This window comes from Polyodon spathula, chromosome 4 (assembly GCF_017654505.1).
Source record: "Polyodon spathula isolate WHYD16114869_AA chromosome 4, ASM1765450v1, whole genome shotgun sequence".
NCBI lineage: Eukaryota > Metazoa > Chordata > Actinopteri > Acipenseriformes > Polyodontidae > Polyodon > Polyodon spathula.
The window spans coordinates 13,201,899-13,217,807 of record NC_054537.1 but is presented as its reverse complement, the minus strand read 5'-3'; the positions used below and the strand labels follow the sequence as shown (position 1 = coordinate 13,217,807).

Sequence of the window (15,909 nt, the reverse complement as noted above, 5' to 3'; positions counted from 1 at the left end):
ATTTTAGGGTTAAAATTGCTTCTTTTAAGCTTGTTTCTGCTGCTAATGCATGGTGATTACTTTTTTTTTTTTTAAATACTCAATGCCTCAGGTTACCAACATCATAGTAGTTTTGCAATCCGAGTCGTGTAAATATGAAAATTGGTCACCATGCTAAATCCAGGATAGTAAGCATAAACCTTTACAGTGACCATTAAATCAGACAAACTTCTTACACAGACCAACGTTTTATTTATGCAGTCAGTACAATTACATTTCTTCTGAGCGACAACTTGCGGTATCAAATAATAAATAATTGTACTGGAGTTTGACATTCTCCAGAAGTGCTTCAAGACAAAACAGCCTTAAATGGACAATGGCTTGTGTGCTATTATTCCTCGGATTCACCAGGGGTGCGAATATCATCAATTTTCAGGATCATCTTTACCACCTGAGTTGCCAGGGAAATCTGCTGCTTCTTACAGATTAGAGTTTCAATCACATGTTGATGTTTCATATCTGTGGGGGGAAAAATAAAAAAGTACAATTAAAATAAGGAGATACTATTGTTACAGAACTATCCAGGAAAGTCATGTGAATTTATATAGCAATGCCACCAAATACCATACTTGTACGGTTCACTAGTCGCATATAAATTACAGCTGTGCACCAAAACATGGTACTTTACGGTGTTTAAAGGCACACACAAATGAACACGCATACAAATACAACATTTAAACATTAGATTTTAAAAACATTAATAAAGCCGTAATAAATATTAAGACGTACCATTTGTGCCTTTGTGCAAGCAGTCAATACCAAGTGCAGCATTGTCTTCTTTCACCTGCCTGGCTCTAACTTCAGTCATCATTTGGATGGGATTCAAGCCACTGTTCTCAGCTAGTGCCATTGGAATGACTTCTAAAGCATCAGCAAATGCTCTCATGGCATACTGCTCTAAAGAAGGACACTGAAGGGGGGGGGGGGGGGGGGGGGGGGGCGACAGGGGCACAATAAAACAAAAATTTTGTTTTTTCCATGCCTTGAAAAGTTCGTAAGTAAACAAGAAGATAAAGTTAATTGTTAATTGGTGTTCTTCCTTAATAACCATTCCAAAGTACAACCAAGATCGTTTTCAATCCCCTTGGACTCCCCCCGCTGGTGGGGGCGGGGGCAGGGGGGGGGGGGGGGGGGGGGGGGGGGGGGGGCGGTGGGTACGAAGGGGGGGGGCAGGGGGGGGACAGGGAGGGGGGGGGAGGGGGGGGGGCGAACATTAAAACAAAAATTGTTCCTTTCCATGCTTATAACCTCTTACAAGAAACAATTATATATAGAAGGATAATTTATTGGTGTTCTAGCAAAGTAACCTTCTACAGTAAATCCCATTTAACTCTGCATACTGAAAATACTACCCTTTTGAGGTCCAACTATGACTAGGGTTCTACCAGAGCTAATATCCACATTAAGTATACAGTATTATATCTCTCCAAGCAGCTGACACAGTATGAAGATTGTTTTCTTCATAATGTTTTCACTCTGATGAAATACACCCTACAATTACCTAGTCTAAATATTAGTTTCAAAATTCACTCACTTTCTTTTGAAAATGTCCTCAAGTGTAATTTATTGATCTCTTACCTAAAATGTTTCTTATGAACATTTCACTACTATTAATATTTTAATTTCCTTTTGGGTTTATGAACATTTTGGGCAATTTTGTAGGATTTCAGTTAAGCCGAAGAGACAGAAAAACAAAACTTTGCTAAAAATGTAAAGTGTTAGACCATGTTGTGCACAATCATCCCCCCCGTAGAAATGTAGAATTCAAATGCATGGTTTTGTTCTACAGCAAAGAAAAAAAAGGAAGTTATTTTAAAAATCCCCTAGCTTTACCTTGTCGGCAGCCTGGTTAACTGCTAAAGCACAGGAGATCTCAGAAGCACCGCCTCCATACACAATGCGGTTATCACGGACCAAATTGCGGATTACACACAAAGCATCATGAAGAGCTCGCTTTGTTTCTTCAATAATCTGGGCAGAGAAAAGAGAGATATAGAAATGCAAATGTTTTAAACTAGACATCAACTAGATTATTCATCCACAACTACTGAAACACTCAATGGTGCCAAACTTAGAAATACTAATGACTGAATAAAAGATTGCTTAAAACATTTGTCATTGGTTACCAATAAATACCCTTCAGAAGAAACATTTCAGGAGGCTTGCAATAGAGAATAGGCCAACTTGGATAGCCAGGAAAGCAGCAACCCAGCAGAAATCTGCAATGCGTTTAAAGGTTTAAAAAGGAATAAACCATTAAAACAAAAACCTCTTACCATTTTGTTTCCGCCCCTGATAAAGATGGTTACAGCTCTTGTGTTCTTGCACTCCTCAATTACAAGCATTCTATCTTTTGTTGTACCAAAAGTGATCTCCTTGACAATTCCAGCAATACCAAGCTTCTCGGGCGTGAGTTCACTGAATCGTGGAACAATGCGTCCACCAGTTGCAATAGCAATGAGCTAATGAACAAAAAATAATAATGAATGGTTTACTTTTTATCAAAAGTGGACCACAGTTAAGTAGTTATTTGTAGGGATTGGTTTAATTACCATTTGGATAATGCAATGCATTTATTTTGGTATCCTGTATGGCAACTTGTACAAAAAATTCACAGATCCAGGATGCAGTGCTTTTTCATGCAATGTGCATAAACTTTGTAATACCCATCAATCAGGACTTACAAGCAAGGCTAAACTGTTCTGCAAAGCTAATTTTAGTACTACTAAGATGTCTAGTTTATGAGCAGGTATATATGGCTTGGCAGTAAGGACAATTCTTATTTAACGAAGGAACATTTTTTCATCCTTTTATGCTGGAGTATTCTACTCACCTCAATTTCAGGCCCACCAACCCAGCGGACAGCAGGTAGCTTATTCTGTAGCAGTAGATGATTTGCTTCATCATCAAAACCCCACTGACAAATTGCTAGGTTAGCCCCATTATCTTTAATCTGTAAGCAAAAGGTTAAATATTAAATATAAAATCTAACCAAATAGTTTGCAAACATGAAATAAAAATCAGACATATGTAGCACTGTCCAGAGGTTAAAATCAATGTGGCAGTTTTAGTGGACACAACTTGTAATCTAACCAACGAGAGAATAGAATACAGCTTAAAACAACATTGGGCTCTATTATCAATATTTCAGCCCCCAAATTTCTTAAATGATATTTTGCAGCTGCTTGTGATACAAACTGGTTTTCCTTTTCCAGCAGTAGCATGTTATTTAGGAGCAACAAAATAAAGATTTTCGAAATTAATTGGTAGTTAAACGTGATTCATCATAGTTCTTGTAATGATTAAGAGAATTGTTGGCTGCCAGATTTTACCAGGTCGGATGTCATCTAAACCCTTCAACGATGAAATGTGCTTGGCTTTGTGCCATTGTAAATTATACTGATCATTCCATCTACAGTGGTAGCTATTGGCATTGCAGTATCTTTCATTCTGAAATGCCCCAGTTTACAAAATAATGTTTTCATATCAACATGCTGTTAACTTTTATTCTAAAAAGTTATGTGAATAAGTCAGTGAGCAATGACCATTTAACCTTAGCTACTTAAAACTCTATGCATTAAGCAGTAGCATTTGCTATATTTTTACTGAAACTGTGCTGTGCCGTACCCCCCATCAAACCAAACGGTCTGCACCATCGGTATGGCCAGAAGTTAAAACAATGTGGCAGTCAAACTTAATTTTTATAGGAAACACTGGTTATGAAACTACACAAAATCATTCCGGTGTTTTTTTTTTATATGTACAATCCAGCGAAGCTGGTGATCAGCGAGTGCAATAAATTGCACTACAAATGAACAGATTAATTTAATACATGAGATAATGGTTGCGGGGACCCAAGCCTCAGTGCATTAATTTGCAGGTTTTGTCAAACAAAACTCAAATCTGCAAAAATGAGATGCCATTTATCTACAAAGCATTCAGAATGTGAACAAAAGAAACAAAAACTTTGCCATCAGCAACTTTCAATGTGCAAAATAACATTCCCTGCTGACCTGGTAGCGAAGATTCAAGCCCAGGAATCTCAAGTTAGGTACTATAACAAATACTTCACTTTCTACATGTACTTACACATATACAAATTAGTTTCAAAATGCTGCTGTGAAAAACTGTGTGGCAAGTGGTCCGTGGGAAAAATCCAAATACCAAGGTGGTCCCAACATTGAAAAAGGTTGGGAACCACAGATCTAGGGTCATAAGTCAAAGTGCAGGGCAATGTTAGATTTTGCCAGAGGACTAACAAAAAATATGAAGTTTTCAGCCTAAATTGTTTGAGCAAATTAACAGAAGGCAACATTCCAATTAATGATTTGGCCCCACAATACTGACCTGACGAATCATTTCTTCGAATTTATCCTTCTCGTACTTCTGCAGGGCTTTGTATTCTTCAACACATGTCACATCAAGCTTATGCTTAGTTTTGGGCTTAGGTGGTTCAAATGGGCAGGTAAGAATTGCGATTTTTGCATCTTTCAAAACCTGGGATGGAGAGAGAAAATTAAAAGCAATACAAGAAAGCAGTAAAACATAACCTCTATATAAAAGGGAAACAACTTTTAACCTTGGGCATCTGTGGATGGCTGAATTCTTTGTCCACAATCACTCCTTTTACAAGTTTTGTGTCTTCCATTTTTCCACCAACTTTCCCATCCATCTTGATCAGCTCAAAGTCAACATCTTTACGATCCATATCTGCGACTGTAAGGATGGCATTTACAGCAATTTCTGCCATCTGCCTATGGCAACGATTGATACTGAAAATAAGAGGGAATGATTAAAGCATGTCTAATAGACCTGATCAGGGTAAAGTAGCACCTGTTTTTTTGTCACAAAAAGGTTGTAAACAAATGACTGATGGAATTACTTGGACAAACAGCAGATTAGTACCAATAAAACACACACACTAGAATCTTCATAGTACTTACACTTTGGAGCCCAGTGTTGTCATAGCGGTCTGAATAAGGGGCTCTGTGTTTTTGGGATCAACTGGGAAGCTGTCGCTGATCTTATCAAGCTGGTTAATAGCAATGCGAGCAGCCTGGTCATAACCATCTGCTACCCTGATGGGATGAATACCACGGTCCAGCAACTGCTCAGCTTGCTCCAAGAGTGCACCAGCAAGAACTGGAAAAACAAAAACACCCATTTCTCTTTTTAAATTAAAACATTCTTTGTATGTATGGACAAATACAGGGTGCTAATGAGTTTCAAGCCCTGAGGACGTATTTCTTGATATCATGAAATTAGCAAAAAATACATTACAACACAAGTACTTCTACTGCTCCCCTTACCTACAACACCAGTGGTTCCGTCCCCAATCTCATCATCTTGGGACTTGGACAGCTCAACCATTAGTTTTGCTATCTGGTGTTCCACATCCATCATACTCAGAATGGTGGCACCATCATTGGTTACAGTCACTTCACCATCCCTGTCAACCATCATCTTATCAAGTCCTGAAACAGTAATATGTAATCAATCTTTTGCCTTCTTTCAAAAGGTCTTTCCAATTCTTGCACATGGACAAACAGACTCTTACCATTAGGCCCCAACGATGTTCTCAGCGTATTAGCAACTGCCTTGGCTGCCAGAATGTGTGACTGAAAATAAAATAGACAAGTTAGTTATACTTATTAGCCTGCATGGATGGAACACATGCACAGTATGACTGAAATCCTACAACACACTTTATTTATTTATTTTTTAAAGAACTTCAACTAATGTTCAAAGAGAATATATTTTAGCTACCTTGGGTACTGGTTGCCACACATGCACCGAAAATCACAATGTACTATTAGTTATGCTTCAAAAGATCACTTTAAATCAATGCAAGAAAGCTATAGCAGTTACCAGTCATAAAATCTGTACTGGTAATACTGGGGGGGTGATAAGTATTGTAGAGTTGTGACAACAAGTATAGTATAATTACAAAAATTACTATTCGAATGGACTATTTAATAAAAAACGAATTTCTATTTTACAGAACATAACATAGACCGACACACAAAAGGAGGTGGGAGCGAGTCGGTCAGTTTAGGGCAGCACGCAGAGCCACCATTGTGGCAGTTCGAGCACATGGGTTAACAGGCAGCTGCGCAGTATACATTAAAACTCCTTATTTGGTGTGAAAACGCATTTCCAAAATGCACTTTGTCCTGATACATTCTAAACTTTAATAACGTTCAAAAATTAAGGTTCGAACATTTTTTTTTTGTTGCTATTCTCAAAATAATGGAAGCTACTACGGTGTTACTACGTATAATCTCTCCCTTCGTTTTTCGCAATTATTCCATTAGCTTTCATATATGTCAAAATATATCTCAACTACCCCAAACATTTCAGTGTTAATCGTGTAACAGAAGTATCAACTGTATTAACGCACATAATAAATCTAATGCTAGCAGACTAACAAGAAAACACCTCATTGTATTTCATCTGCCGTACCTTCAGTGCATCCAGGCCCGACAGTCGAGACTTCTTATCCTGGTCCTTGATGATAATGAAAGGCCGACCATACTCGTCAAAGGCGAGAGTCCCCAAATTAGACATATTGAACGCGAATCCACTTGATTTTATGGTGTTTTGTTTTTTAAACCAATGCAGTTTCCTGTTAATCTCCCCGTTACTATGCACTCTCCTCTGCCAGCTCTCCGCGCTGAACAAGCGGCACTTTCTGGAACAGTCTTTGGGCAGGGCGACGATGCCAATGACATTAAAGGGGGTGGTACACTCTTTAAAAGTTGTTTAATTGCATTATGTATTGATATAACCGATCCTTCGTTCACGTGGTCGCGGTATGAGTAAACTAACTGTACAGCCACTGAGTTGTTTAATAAAATAAAATTAAGGTTTTCAAATTTTAGAGAATTGTGCAATATGAAATGGTTTGATCCCCCATCTTGGGGAGTGGCGAATGGCCTGTCTCAGTGTCTGTGAGATTCTGTATTCCTGGTCGGTGTATATGATTTTCATATCACCCCTTTTAAACTTGTAACAACATATGAAAAAAACAAAAACTCGTCTCTTATATATCTAATATATAATTATATATATAGATATATAATATATATAGATATAATATAATTATTATTTAATGATATTGTTGTTGTAAGACATACTGTTATAAACATGTATAAAATAATGAGTTCACTTAAATGGCATACAGTTAACAACTACAACAACAACAAAAAAGTGTTATTGGCATGTCCGAATTCAAGCGCTAAACAAGGGCATTCTGAACCCCCCCATGAATGTCAATTAAAACAAAATGCCTTAATTACTACACTACAGAATAGAGGGGGTACCAAATAATATAGCTATAGACTATGATACTGTCAGCTGTCTAATGTATTATCCCGTTTTTCTTACTGTATATACACCCAATATCAACCTTGTGTGTGTGTGTGTGTGTGTGTGTGTGTGTGTGTGTTGTTTGTGTACTGTATATAAAATAAATATATAAAAACATCTGTAAACAATAACGGTATATCTAATACATTATGCATTTTATAATGTACACAACTCGTGTTTATTCTATACATAACAGCAAGAGGCACAGAGCCACAACATTACATGAATTCTCACATCACTCGTTAGAAAACTTTTTGATCATTTACTTTAAAGTTTTGAAATCCTACACACACACACACACACACACACACACACACACACACACACACACACACAAATGCTACTTTCAAATCAGCACAACCGTTTATATAACATCGGTTGCATAGTTAATACATTAAGAATTAATATAGACTAATCAATCATAACTATATTGTTTTAGCAGCGAATAATATATAGGCTTGTATTACCAAAGGAAAAAAGAACTCAGCAGGTTGCTCAAGTAAGATCATTGTGATAAGCTGCGTATTAAAGAACAAGTCTGTTTTTAATGAAAACAGACCACAGTTGACTATACACATCACACATAAATCACGTCGTCCTGTCGAAAACGTTAGTAAATGATTGCAAAACCGACAACTGCTGCGCATGCACAACACTCGTATTTTACCTCAGAAACGAGCAAAATAATAATATGTAACACAATTTTTGTTCCTGGGTAGTAAGTGTTATTTCCTAATTGCTTATGCCTCAAAAGTATAGAAAATGGCTATTATTCCCCACAAACTTTGCTTTTGTGACCAGGACAGTGATATTTCAATCATACTGATTATACTGTATTTACAGTATAATCGTAAATCTCGAAAAACTACTCACTTCTAAATCTTTTGTAGTCATTTTTGTATTACTTTAGTATAAACACATGTTCATTTGGATTCATATGTTGTTTTTTTCTGACTTTATGTGAACGAAAAGACACACATTTGCCCGTTTTCCCATTGGAAATAGTGATATTTTGAAATATCACTGTGCTGGTCACAAAAGCAAAGTTTGTGGGGAATAATAGCCATTTTCTATACTTTTGAGGCATAAGCAATTAGGAAATAACACTTACTACCCAGGAACAAAAAAAAAAAAAAAAAAAAAAATTGTTACACGGTGTTGCCCGTGGAACGATGCATCTCATTTTACTCATGCGCAATGCCGATTTCCAGATTTCTGAGGGGATACTGAATTGGGCGCTACACCGGCGTAAGTCGAGTGATCACCATAAACCTACGATTATGAAGCTACGTTACTTTTATACCTCTAAAATAACTACTTTGATTTGGTCTTAACTATCGTACCGCTTCAAAATCTGTTTTCATTTCAAAATGTAATCTGACAAATTAATAGGCGTGTTTTCGTCGTGTTTATCTACTTTCCGTTTAAAATGACTCTGTAAGATGTGTCTTGTTATCTGAATTAAAACTGAGAAATATGCTAATTGCGAAATTAATCTTTAAAGCAGAGGCGAAAAGTTGGACGAAAACAACGAAAACCAGAAGCCCTAGATGTAAGCCGTGTGATCAACTCGACACCAAGAAGATCGTTAGTTTACCTACGGTAAACCTTCTTCCCTGAAAAAGAAGATGGCCACCAAAACATCATTATGGGATACACTCCTTCCTATTGGTAGGTGTCACTGAGCTCTTTCTATCAAAGCTGCCGATAGGCCCTCTCCCCTCAGTGACCCCCTCGGTCCCGCCTCCCGAGGGTACTTAACTGTCACGCAGGGGAGATTCGCTCTATTTCGCGATGAAACCGTGATGTCGACCGAAGCAACCTCGCGGTTTGTGGCCATCTTCTCTTTAAGGGAACCAGGTTAACGGTAGGTAAACTAACATTCCCTTTCAATTCAAAGATGGCCACCAAAACATCTTTATTGGAAACGTGTACGAGAGCAGTCATGAGGGAAGAAAGAAAGGCAGCATATGAGGGACGCTAAGTCCTACCTGACCAAGGTCAGCGGCGTGAGCGTGCAACCTCGAGGACCCTAGTGCACAATCCAATGCGACAGTCGCTGCTTCGAAAGGGGCTGTCTCAGGGTCCGTGATCCATGGCAGATGAAGAGCTGGTCAGATTGACACAGCACTCTCGTCCTATCCACATAACATCTCAATGCCCGAACCGGGCAGAAAAGGTTCAACTTCTTATCCTCATCCGTAGCAAACAGTGGAGAATGGAAGGACTCCAGTTCCACAGACAGATTCAATTGGAAGGCTGTAACCATCTTGGGTAGAAAATGCCAGCAAATGCGTGGCAGGGGACACAGTCAGTGGGGGCATGGCAAGCAGAAATAGCCACTAGGTAAACCTTCAGTGTGGAAGGTGATCTACCAGCCTCAAGCAGATCTTGCAGAAATTGCAAGAAGACAGGCATGGGACAGGAGATTGGATCATGATCGTTAGTACGGCACCAATCTTGGAAATATTTCCACTTATAGGCATACAGTGACCTAGTGGAATGTGCCCTAGCATTCTGCAGCGTTCCCACGACCGTGTCTGACAGCCCTAAGGCTGACTTGCGGTCCCTTTCAGTGGCCAGACCCACAACCAGAGCCTGCCCAGCTCCGGGTGCCAAAGTGTGCCTCTTGCCTGACTGAGAAGATCAGGGCGAAACAGGATTTCCCAGGTCGGCCTGTTCAATAGCTGGCACCACCCTGCGGTTGTCAACCACGCCCATTCGGACTCCTTGGTGCAGGTGAGAGGGAATCCTCCACCAGCGCAGCACCCCTGTTTACGCGAGGCACACTGACAGCCGATGGTGCCTGGCGCATTTGGGATGTAACCGGAATGCACTGAGCCACGACTGTAGCGGGCACATGCGCAATAAACCCAGCTCAATGGCTGATACCGCTGCTGCCATCAGACCCAGTAGTTGCTGGCACAAAACAAGGGGCACCCTCGATCCCTGTTGAAACAGGGAGAGGTGGTGCTGTAGAGCTGCTACCCTGTCATCCGACAGGTATGCACGCATTGTAATGGAGTCCAGCCGGAGCCCCACATAAATTATGCAGTGGAGCAGCGTCAGCCGACTCTTGCCTTCGTTGATGGTGAGGCCCAGCCTCACTAGATGCTCCGTCACTAGCACCGTGTCGGCCACCGCTCCCTCCCGCGACTAGGAACACATCAACCAGTCGTCGAGGTAATTCATCAATCTGACTCCTTGCAGCCGCAAGGGGGAGAGGATAGCGTCTACGCACTTTGAAAACGTACGGGGAGCTAGGGAGAGGCCGAATGGCAGCACGGAAAACTTGTACGTGCTGCCATGAAAGGCGAAGCGGAGATATTTCTTGTGCTGTGGAACCCTTTCTGTTTCAGAAACCGGTTGAAAAACTGCAGGTCCAGATTGGGGCGAAAGCCAATCCCTCTTCGGTACCAGAAAGTATCTCAAGTAGAACCTCTTTCTGAGCTGAGAGAGGCGGGATCTACGAGACAAATGGTGAGCTTGTCCAGCAAGGCTGCCACTTCGGTCTGGAGCACCGAGGCTTGAAGTGGATCCGTCATGTATGTAGTTGTGACGCTGCGAAAAGGAGGGGGTCCCAAGCGAAACTGAAGCGCGTAAACGTATTGTACGGTTGCGAGCACCCACACATCAGAGGTGCAAGCGCGCCAGTAGTGCAGCTGTTGTGCCGTGAATTGGGTCTGAGGCTGCCAGCCTTCAGGGGCCCTGCTGGGGCAGCTGAGGAAACCGCCTTCTAGGTTGTTGCTGCGTGGGCTGGCTACGGTCACGTCCACCACACTGAGGGAGGGTCCTGTCTCTCGTCTGAGATGAGGCCTGTAGGCGATGCCTAAGGTCACCTGGCGGGGCTGTGGGAACTGGCACCATCCGGGTGACTGTTCGCATCGGAGTAGAGTGCCAGCGGCTTGACCTGACCCACGCTGGAGCGGGGGGGGAGGGAGCAACACGGCTACCTGTCTTGACAACTCGTGTTCCCTAAGAGACCGCTGCAGGATCTCCTCCACTGCCGGGCCAAAGATGTAGCCTGGTGATATGAGCACGTCCAACAGCGCGGCCTTATCAGCTTCGGGCACCCGCACCTGTGACAGCCACAGCTGTCTGCATGCAACCACTAGACCCACCAGATCTGCAGCAACGTGTGCGATAGCAATCGCAACTCCATGGCCACCGTCACACAAAATCCCATTCTAGTACGCAGCTGGATGTGTTCGCTATGCGAGTACTTTGGGTTCCCACCATGTAAGCTCTCCGGACTTGTGTCTCTGTAACCCTGCACTGCAGGTTCGGGCACACAGGGTCCTTCGGCATACCTCCCACCGGCAGAGCCTTAGCCAAGGCTGCGACGGTGGAGTCCACAGGGGGAAACCCAGCCATGCCCAGCTTCTCTGCACCCTCCAGCGAGGCCAGAGGAGAACCATATCTCAATTGTGTCATCGCTGTGGCTTGGTGGTTCCAAGAGGAATGCACCACCGCCATAAAATCGGGGAAAGCTACGAGGCCGCATAAAATCGGGGAAAGCTACGAGGCCGTGCGCCCCATAAACGTGAGCACTGACCCTGCCAGTGGTGGCACGCTAGTAACCGAGGCAGCCTCAGAACTAGGGGCTGTATTAGCCGGGAATTTGGGATCCGCCTCGACCACCATATCCGGAGAGAAAGCGGAATCCCCTCACAAGGCGCCGATAGAGAGCACGTCCTCGTCCGAACAGAGTGCCTGGTTGATCCGCTCGCCCTGCTCTCCCATGGAGGGGTCAGGGGGTGGTACAGAGACTGCGACTGACACGGGGGGTGGGGGGGACGCCACATGAAGGTCCACAGATGGAGTGGGTGGGGCCTGCCTCTCCAAAAGCTCCATGATCTAACTGATCTGGGCTTTAGTATCCATGATGTCCCATGAGGCAACAGGGAGTGGCTGTGGGTGGATACAAATGCCTGAGCACAGGGAATCTCCCCAAAGGGGCTCTGTGAAGGTGTGGCTGGGAGGGGCCCGCTGCGGGGGACGAAGAACACCCCGTGTGACTCTCCAGACGATTCGTGAGAAGGCAGGGCTGCACAGATGTTGCAGGAGCCTTTCAGGGCTGAGGCGGCGTGATCAGGGCCTAGACACCGAGCGCACATGCTGTGCCTGACCTAGTCCCACAGGCCTCACAGGCATGGAAGCCAGCCTTGCCCATAATAGCGTGGGGTAGAAAAACCACCGTGCACTGAACACTGTGTGCACGAGCACTGTGGGCACCGAGTGTCAAGTAGCACCGGGTCTAAGGAGCACCGAGTATCATGCAACAATAGATACCATGCACACCGTTTGCACTGTGCACTACATGCACCAAGCACCGCATATAATATACACTACTTGCATCGAGCACCGCGTGCACCGTGCAGCACCGGCAGCGTAGCCTGTATCGGTACAGCGAGTCAATGGGCACTGTGCACACCCTGGTACCAAAGTAGCACGGGCAGAGCCTTACACACTGCGGTATTAAAAAACACTGGGGCAGCTAGGCACGGTGCCTACCATGACCGTGTGGTCACACACCTGAGCAGCGTGTAGCGTACAACAAGGGGACAGGGCCAAAGCCACGGCGGATGATTGACTTACACACACAGTAATACAAAACAGTTTTCAAATACAGAAAACAGTTAAAATACTACAGGACAGATGGGGGAGAGCACACCGTCTCTCTGTCTGTTGATTGAGTGACCTACACCAGAGGTGTAACCCGCGTACGTCTCAACCCAACAATGAGGGAAGCCTCGATGAAGAGTATACGGCTGGCCCAGCTGAAGCAGCCACGCTGCGGCTAATTTTCTGCGCGAGCACGGGGACGCTTAGCTACAATCAAAACAAGGTCCAACCTGTGGCCCGCAGGTGGCTGGTGGGCTAGCTCGACAACGGGGACAAGGCAAGCCCGGCCCCGTGGAGTAAAAGTGCTCTCCGAAGCAAGAAAGGGTGAAAAACACACACAATTCTTAACAATAATACTTACTGTACTAAGACGGACAGACAGAAAGAAGCAGCCAGACATGCGGAGAGAGCATGTGCTAATAGTAAGAAATAGAACAAAAAGGCTACAAATTTTTAAACCACTGATTCTGGGAAAAGTGGCGAAGGCCAGCTTTCAACACAAAGTGCAGGGGAACTAGCAGTAGCTTACTCAGCACTTTTTAGAAGAAAAAAGACTCAATGCAACACAGAGAGGCCTTACCGTACCAATCATAATAAGTGAAAGACAGCGAATCTCCCCTGCGTGATGGTTAAGTACCCTTGGGAGGCAGGACCGAGGGGGTCACCGGGATGAGAGGGCCTATCGGCAGCTTTGATAGAAAGAGCTGTGACACCTACCAATAAGCAGGAGTGTATCCTGTAACGATGTTTTGGTGGCCATCTTCGAATTGAAATGGAACAGGCTATTCATTTTCCAGATAAACACTACAGTACTGCCTCCTCTGTTCTTCCGCTCTGCACGTGTCTTTTACAGTTCTGCGCATTTGCAGTTAGGGAAAAAAAACTAAAATAAACCGGTATCATCTGGGGATGCATTAGTTAGGACACTTGCCTCAGATCCATGTGGACTGTTTTTCTGCCCTGTCTCCCACTTATATATATATATATATATATATATATATATATATATATATATATATATATATATATATATATAAACTTATTGACGTGTCTGTGAATTTATAACATGCTACTATTGCAAGTAGCTAGAGAGCATATTTGGGTGTAAACGTGAACATGGTACTGGGACAACTGAAGTACGTAACAGATGCTTGTGATAATAAAAATTGTTCATGAAAAAAACAAAAAAACAACAAAAAAAGAAAAAAAAACACATAGTACAAACTCAGAGTACACTGAAAGACATTAGGGTGATACACGGTGTGTTGTATGCAAAACAAAATGTGAAAAACGCCACTAACGTTGAATTTGCTATTTAAAAAAAAAAAAAAAAATCTACAATACAAAAAATGTTTCCAAAATCCCACACGATTTTCTTAGAAAGTGCGTTACAGACTGTTCTCCTCATGCTATGATAAGAACGAGATTAGCGTCATTATTTTTTTTTCCTGACAGGATGATGTCAATAGCCATTCATCCCTCCTCTATACAAAGTTGATTGGCTAGTATGTTTTTTACCGTACGTCAATCAGAAGAAACGCGTGTACTGTTACGCTTTACAGTGCTGCTGTGCCACATTACAACACAGTCAGAGGTGAAAAGTGTGGTTCTGCTGTTGGGCACATTTAGATACTGTTGGTAAGATTTTATTTTTGCTATTTTCGGGCTGGATTCATATTATAGGCGATTGCACTACTGTGTACGGTTATTTATGTCTTACATTTTGATTATAAAAGTTGTAAGCTATTACAGTTCTATATGGTTCTAATTTTAAAATAAGCGTTCACTGCCTCGCAGATCTTGTCAGTATCACGTTTCGCTGATATTTTGCACAGTAAGCAATGGTCACTGATGGTTACTGTAGTTTGAGTGACAACAAGGCAGAAGTAGAACGAAGCAGTATAACATTTGTGTTAGGGTTGTTTTGAAATTCAAATGTAAAATCCTAAACTGGTCCTTCTAACTAAGCAGCGTGTTGTTATTTGTAAGAACTTATTTTGAAACTTGAGTTCTGAATCAAAGCTATAGACTGTTGCAGACAGGCTACCTTGCTATGACATTTAGTACACTGGCATTCATTTGGAGTAATAATGATTCTCCATTTACATGTGCAAGTTACTAGTTGAATAGTTGGATCTTGGGGGTGATACTGTAGCCCTAAGGGGTGAGGTCATGGTGGTGTCCCACCCTTGCATACTGTACCAGTTGTACTATATCGTTTTTTGTCAGCAGGTGGCGCTGTGGTACTGCCTGCTAGCACTACAGCACAAAGTCTATAGGGCTGACATACGATTTCCATTTTTAAAAGACAGAAAATGTTCTTTAAGGTTTTTGAAATCCTACTCTAGAGGCATAAGGACTGATTTTCCTAGCCTTTTACTCGAGTAAAAAGAGTAAACACACCCATTGAAGTTATAATGCATTTAAACTAGAAAGGAAGGGGGGAGAAATCAACAAAAAAACAGAAGGGAGACCGCATCAAAACAAGAACAACAACTCAGGTAAGACAACCATTAAATGTATTTATCTAAATGCTAGAAGTATCAGAAACTAAATTCTAGAACTTGAAGCTACTGCACTAACAGGTAACTATGATGTGATAGGTGTTACAGAAACGTGGTTATCTGAGAGTGATGGGGACGAATATAATATTTGTGGGTATACACTGTATAGGAAAGACAGGCAGGACAGAAGAGGAGGAGGGGTAGCGCTATACATAAGAAACAGTCTTGAAGCCCAGGTGTTAAACCTGGACAAAGAAAATAAAACCGAATCAATATGGGTCAGAATAACAGACAAAAATTCAAAAGGCATAATAATAGGAGCATGCTATAGACCGCCAGATTCAGACGGTGAGCACAATAGTCTGTTATACAA

The 15,909-nt window shown here is 42.3% G+C and overlaps 2 protein-coding genes across 3 annotated transcripts in view; one reads left to right on the top strand and one right to left on the bottom strand.

Annotated features, from left to right (window-relative positions):
• Window positions 1–211: 211 nt before the first annotated feature.
• LOC121314196 (T-complex protein 1 subunit epsilon-like) lies at window positions 212–6,948 on the bottom strand. Its single transcript, XM_041247208.1, has 11 exons — window positions 6,502–6,948; window positions 5,597–5,657; window positions 5,349–5,513; window positions 4,983–5,181; window positions 4,619–4,811; window positions 4,387–4,536; window positions 2,873–2,992; window positions 2,316–2,501; window positions 1,873–2,010; window positions 769–949; window positions 212–498 (listed from the first exon to the last, which is right to left on the bottom strand). Exons 1-11 carry the CDS (start codon window positions 6,604–6,606, stop codon window positions 371–373), a joined length of 1,626 nt encoding a protein of 541 aa, XP_041103142.1. The 5' UTR covers window positions 6,607–6,948; the 3' UTR covers window positions 212–370.
• Window positions 6,949–14,571: 7,623 nt separating this feature from the next.
• The window catches only part of LOC121314194 (methionine synthase reductase-like), a 28,431-nt gene continuing 27,093 nt past the window's right edge, over window positions 14,572–15,909 (top strand). The window contains exon 1 of one of the 2 annotated variants that reach the window (XM_041247206.1): window positions 14,572–14,670. The gene's annotated coding sequence lies outside the window, so the exon portion shown is untranslated. Of the gene's footprint in view, window positions 14,671–15,498; window positions 15,534–15,909 lie in introns of those variants that run through there. The other variant, XM_041247207.1, reaches the window with a different exon arrangement.

What these genes read in the sequence shown, in the direction of transcription:
- LOC121314196 (XM_041247208.1), bottom strand. Translation starts at nt 6,606, where the DNA reads ATGTCTAATTTGGGGACTCTCGCCTTTGACGAGTATGGTCGGCCTTTC. An exon ending in CGGGCCTGGATGCACTGAAG is followed by an intron (nt 5,658 to 6,501) that starts GTACGGCAGATG and finishes TTTTATTTTCAG; the next exon opens with TCACACATTCTGGCAGCCAA. An exon ending in TTAACCAGGCTGCCGACAAG is followed by an intron (nt 950 to 1,872) that starts GTAAAGCTAGGG and finishes CCCCCCCTTCAG; the next exon opens with TGTCCTTCTTTAGAGCAGTA.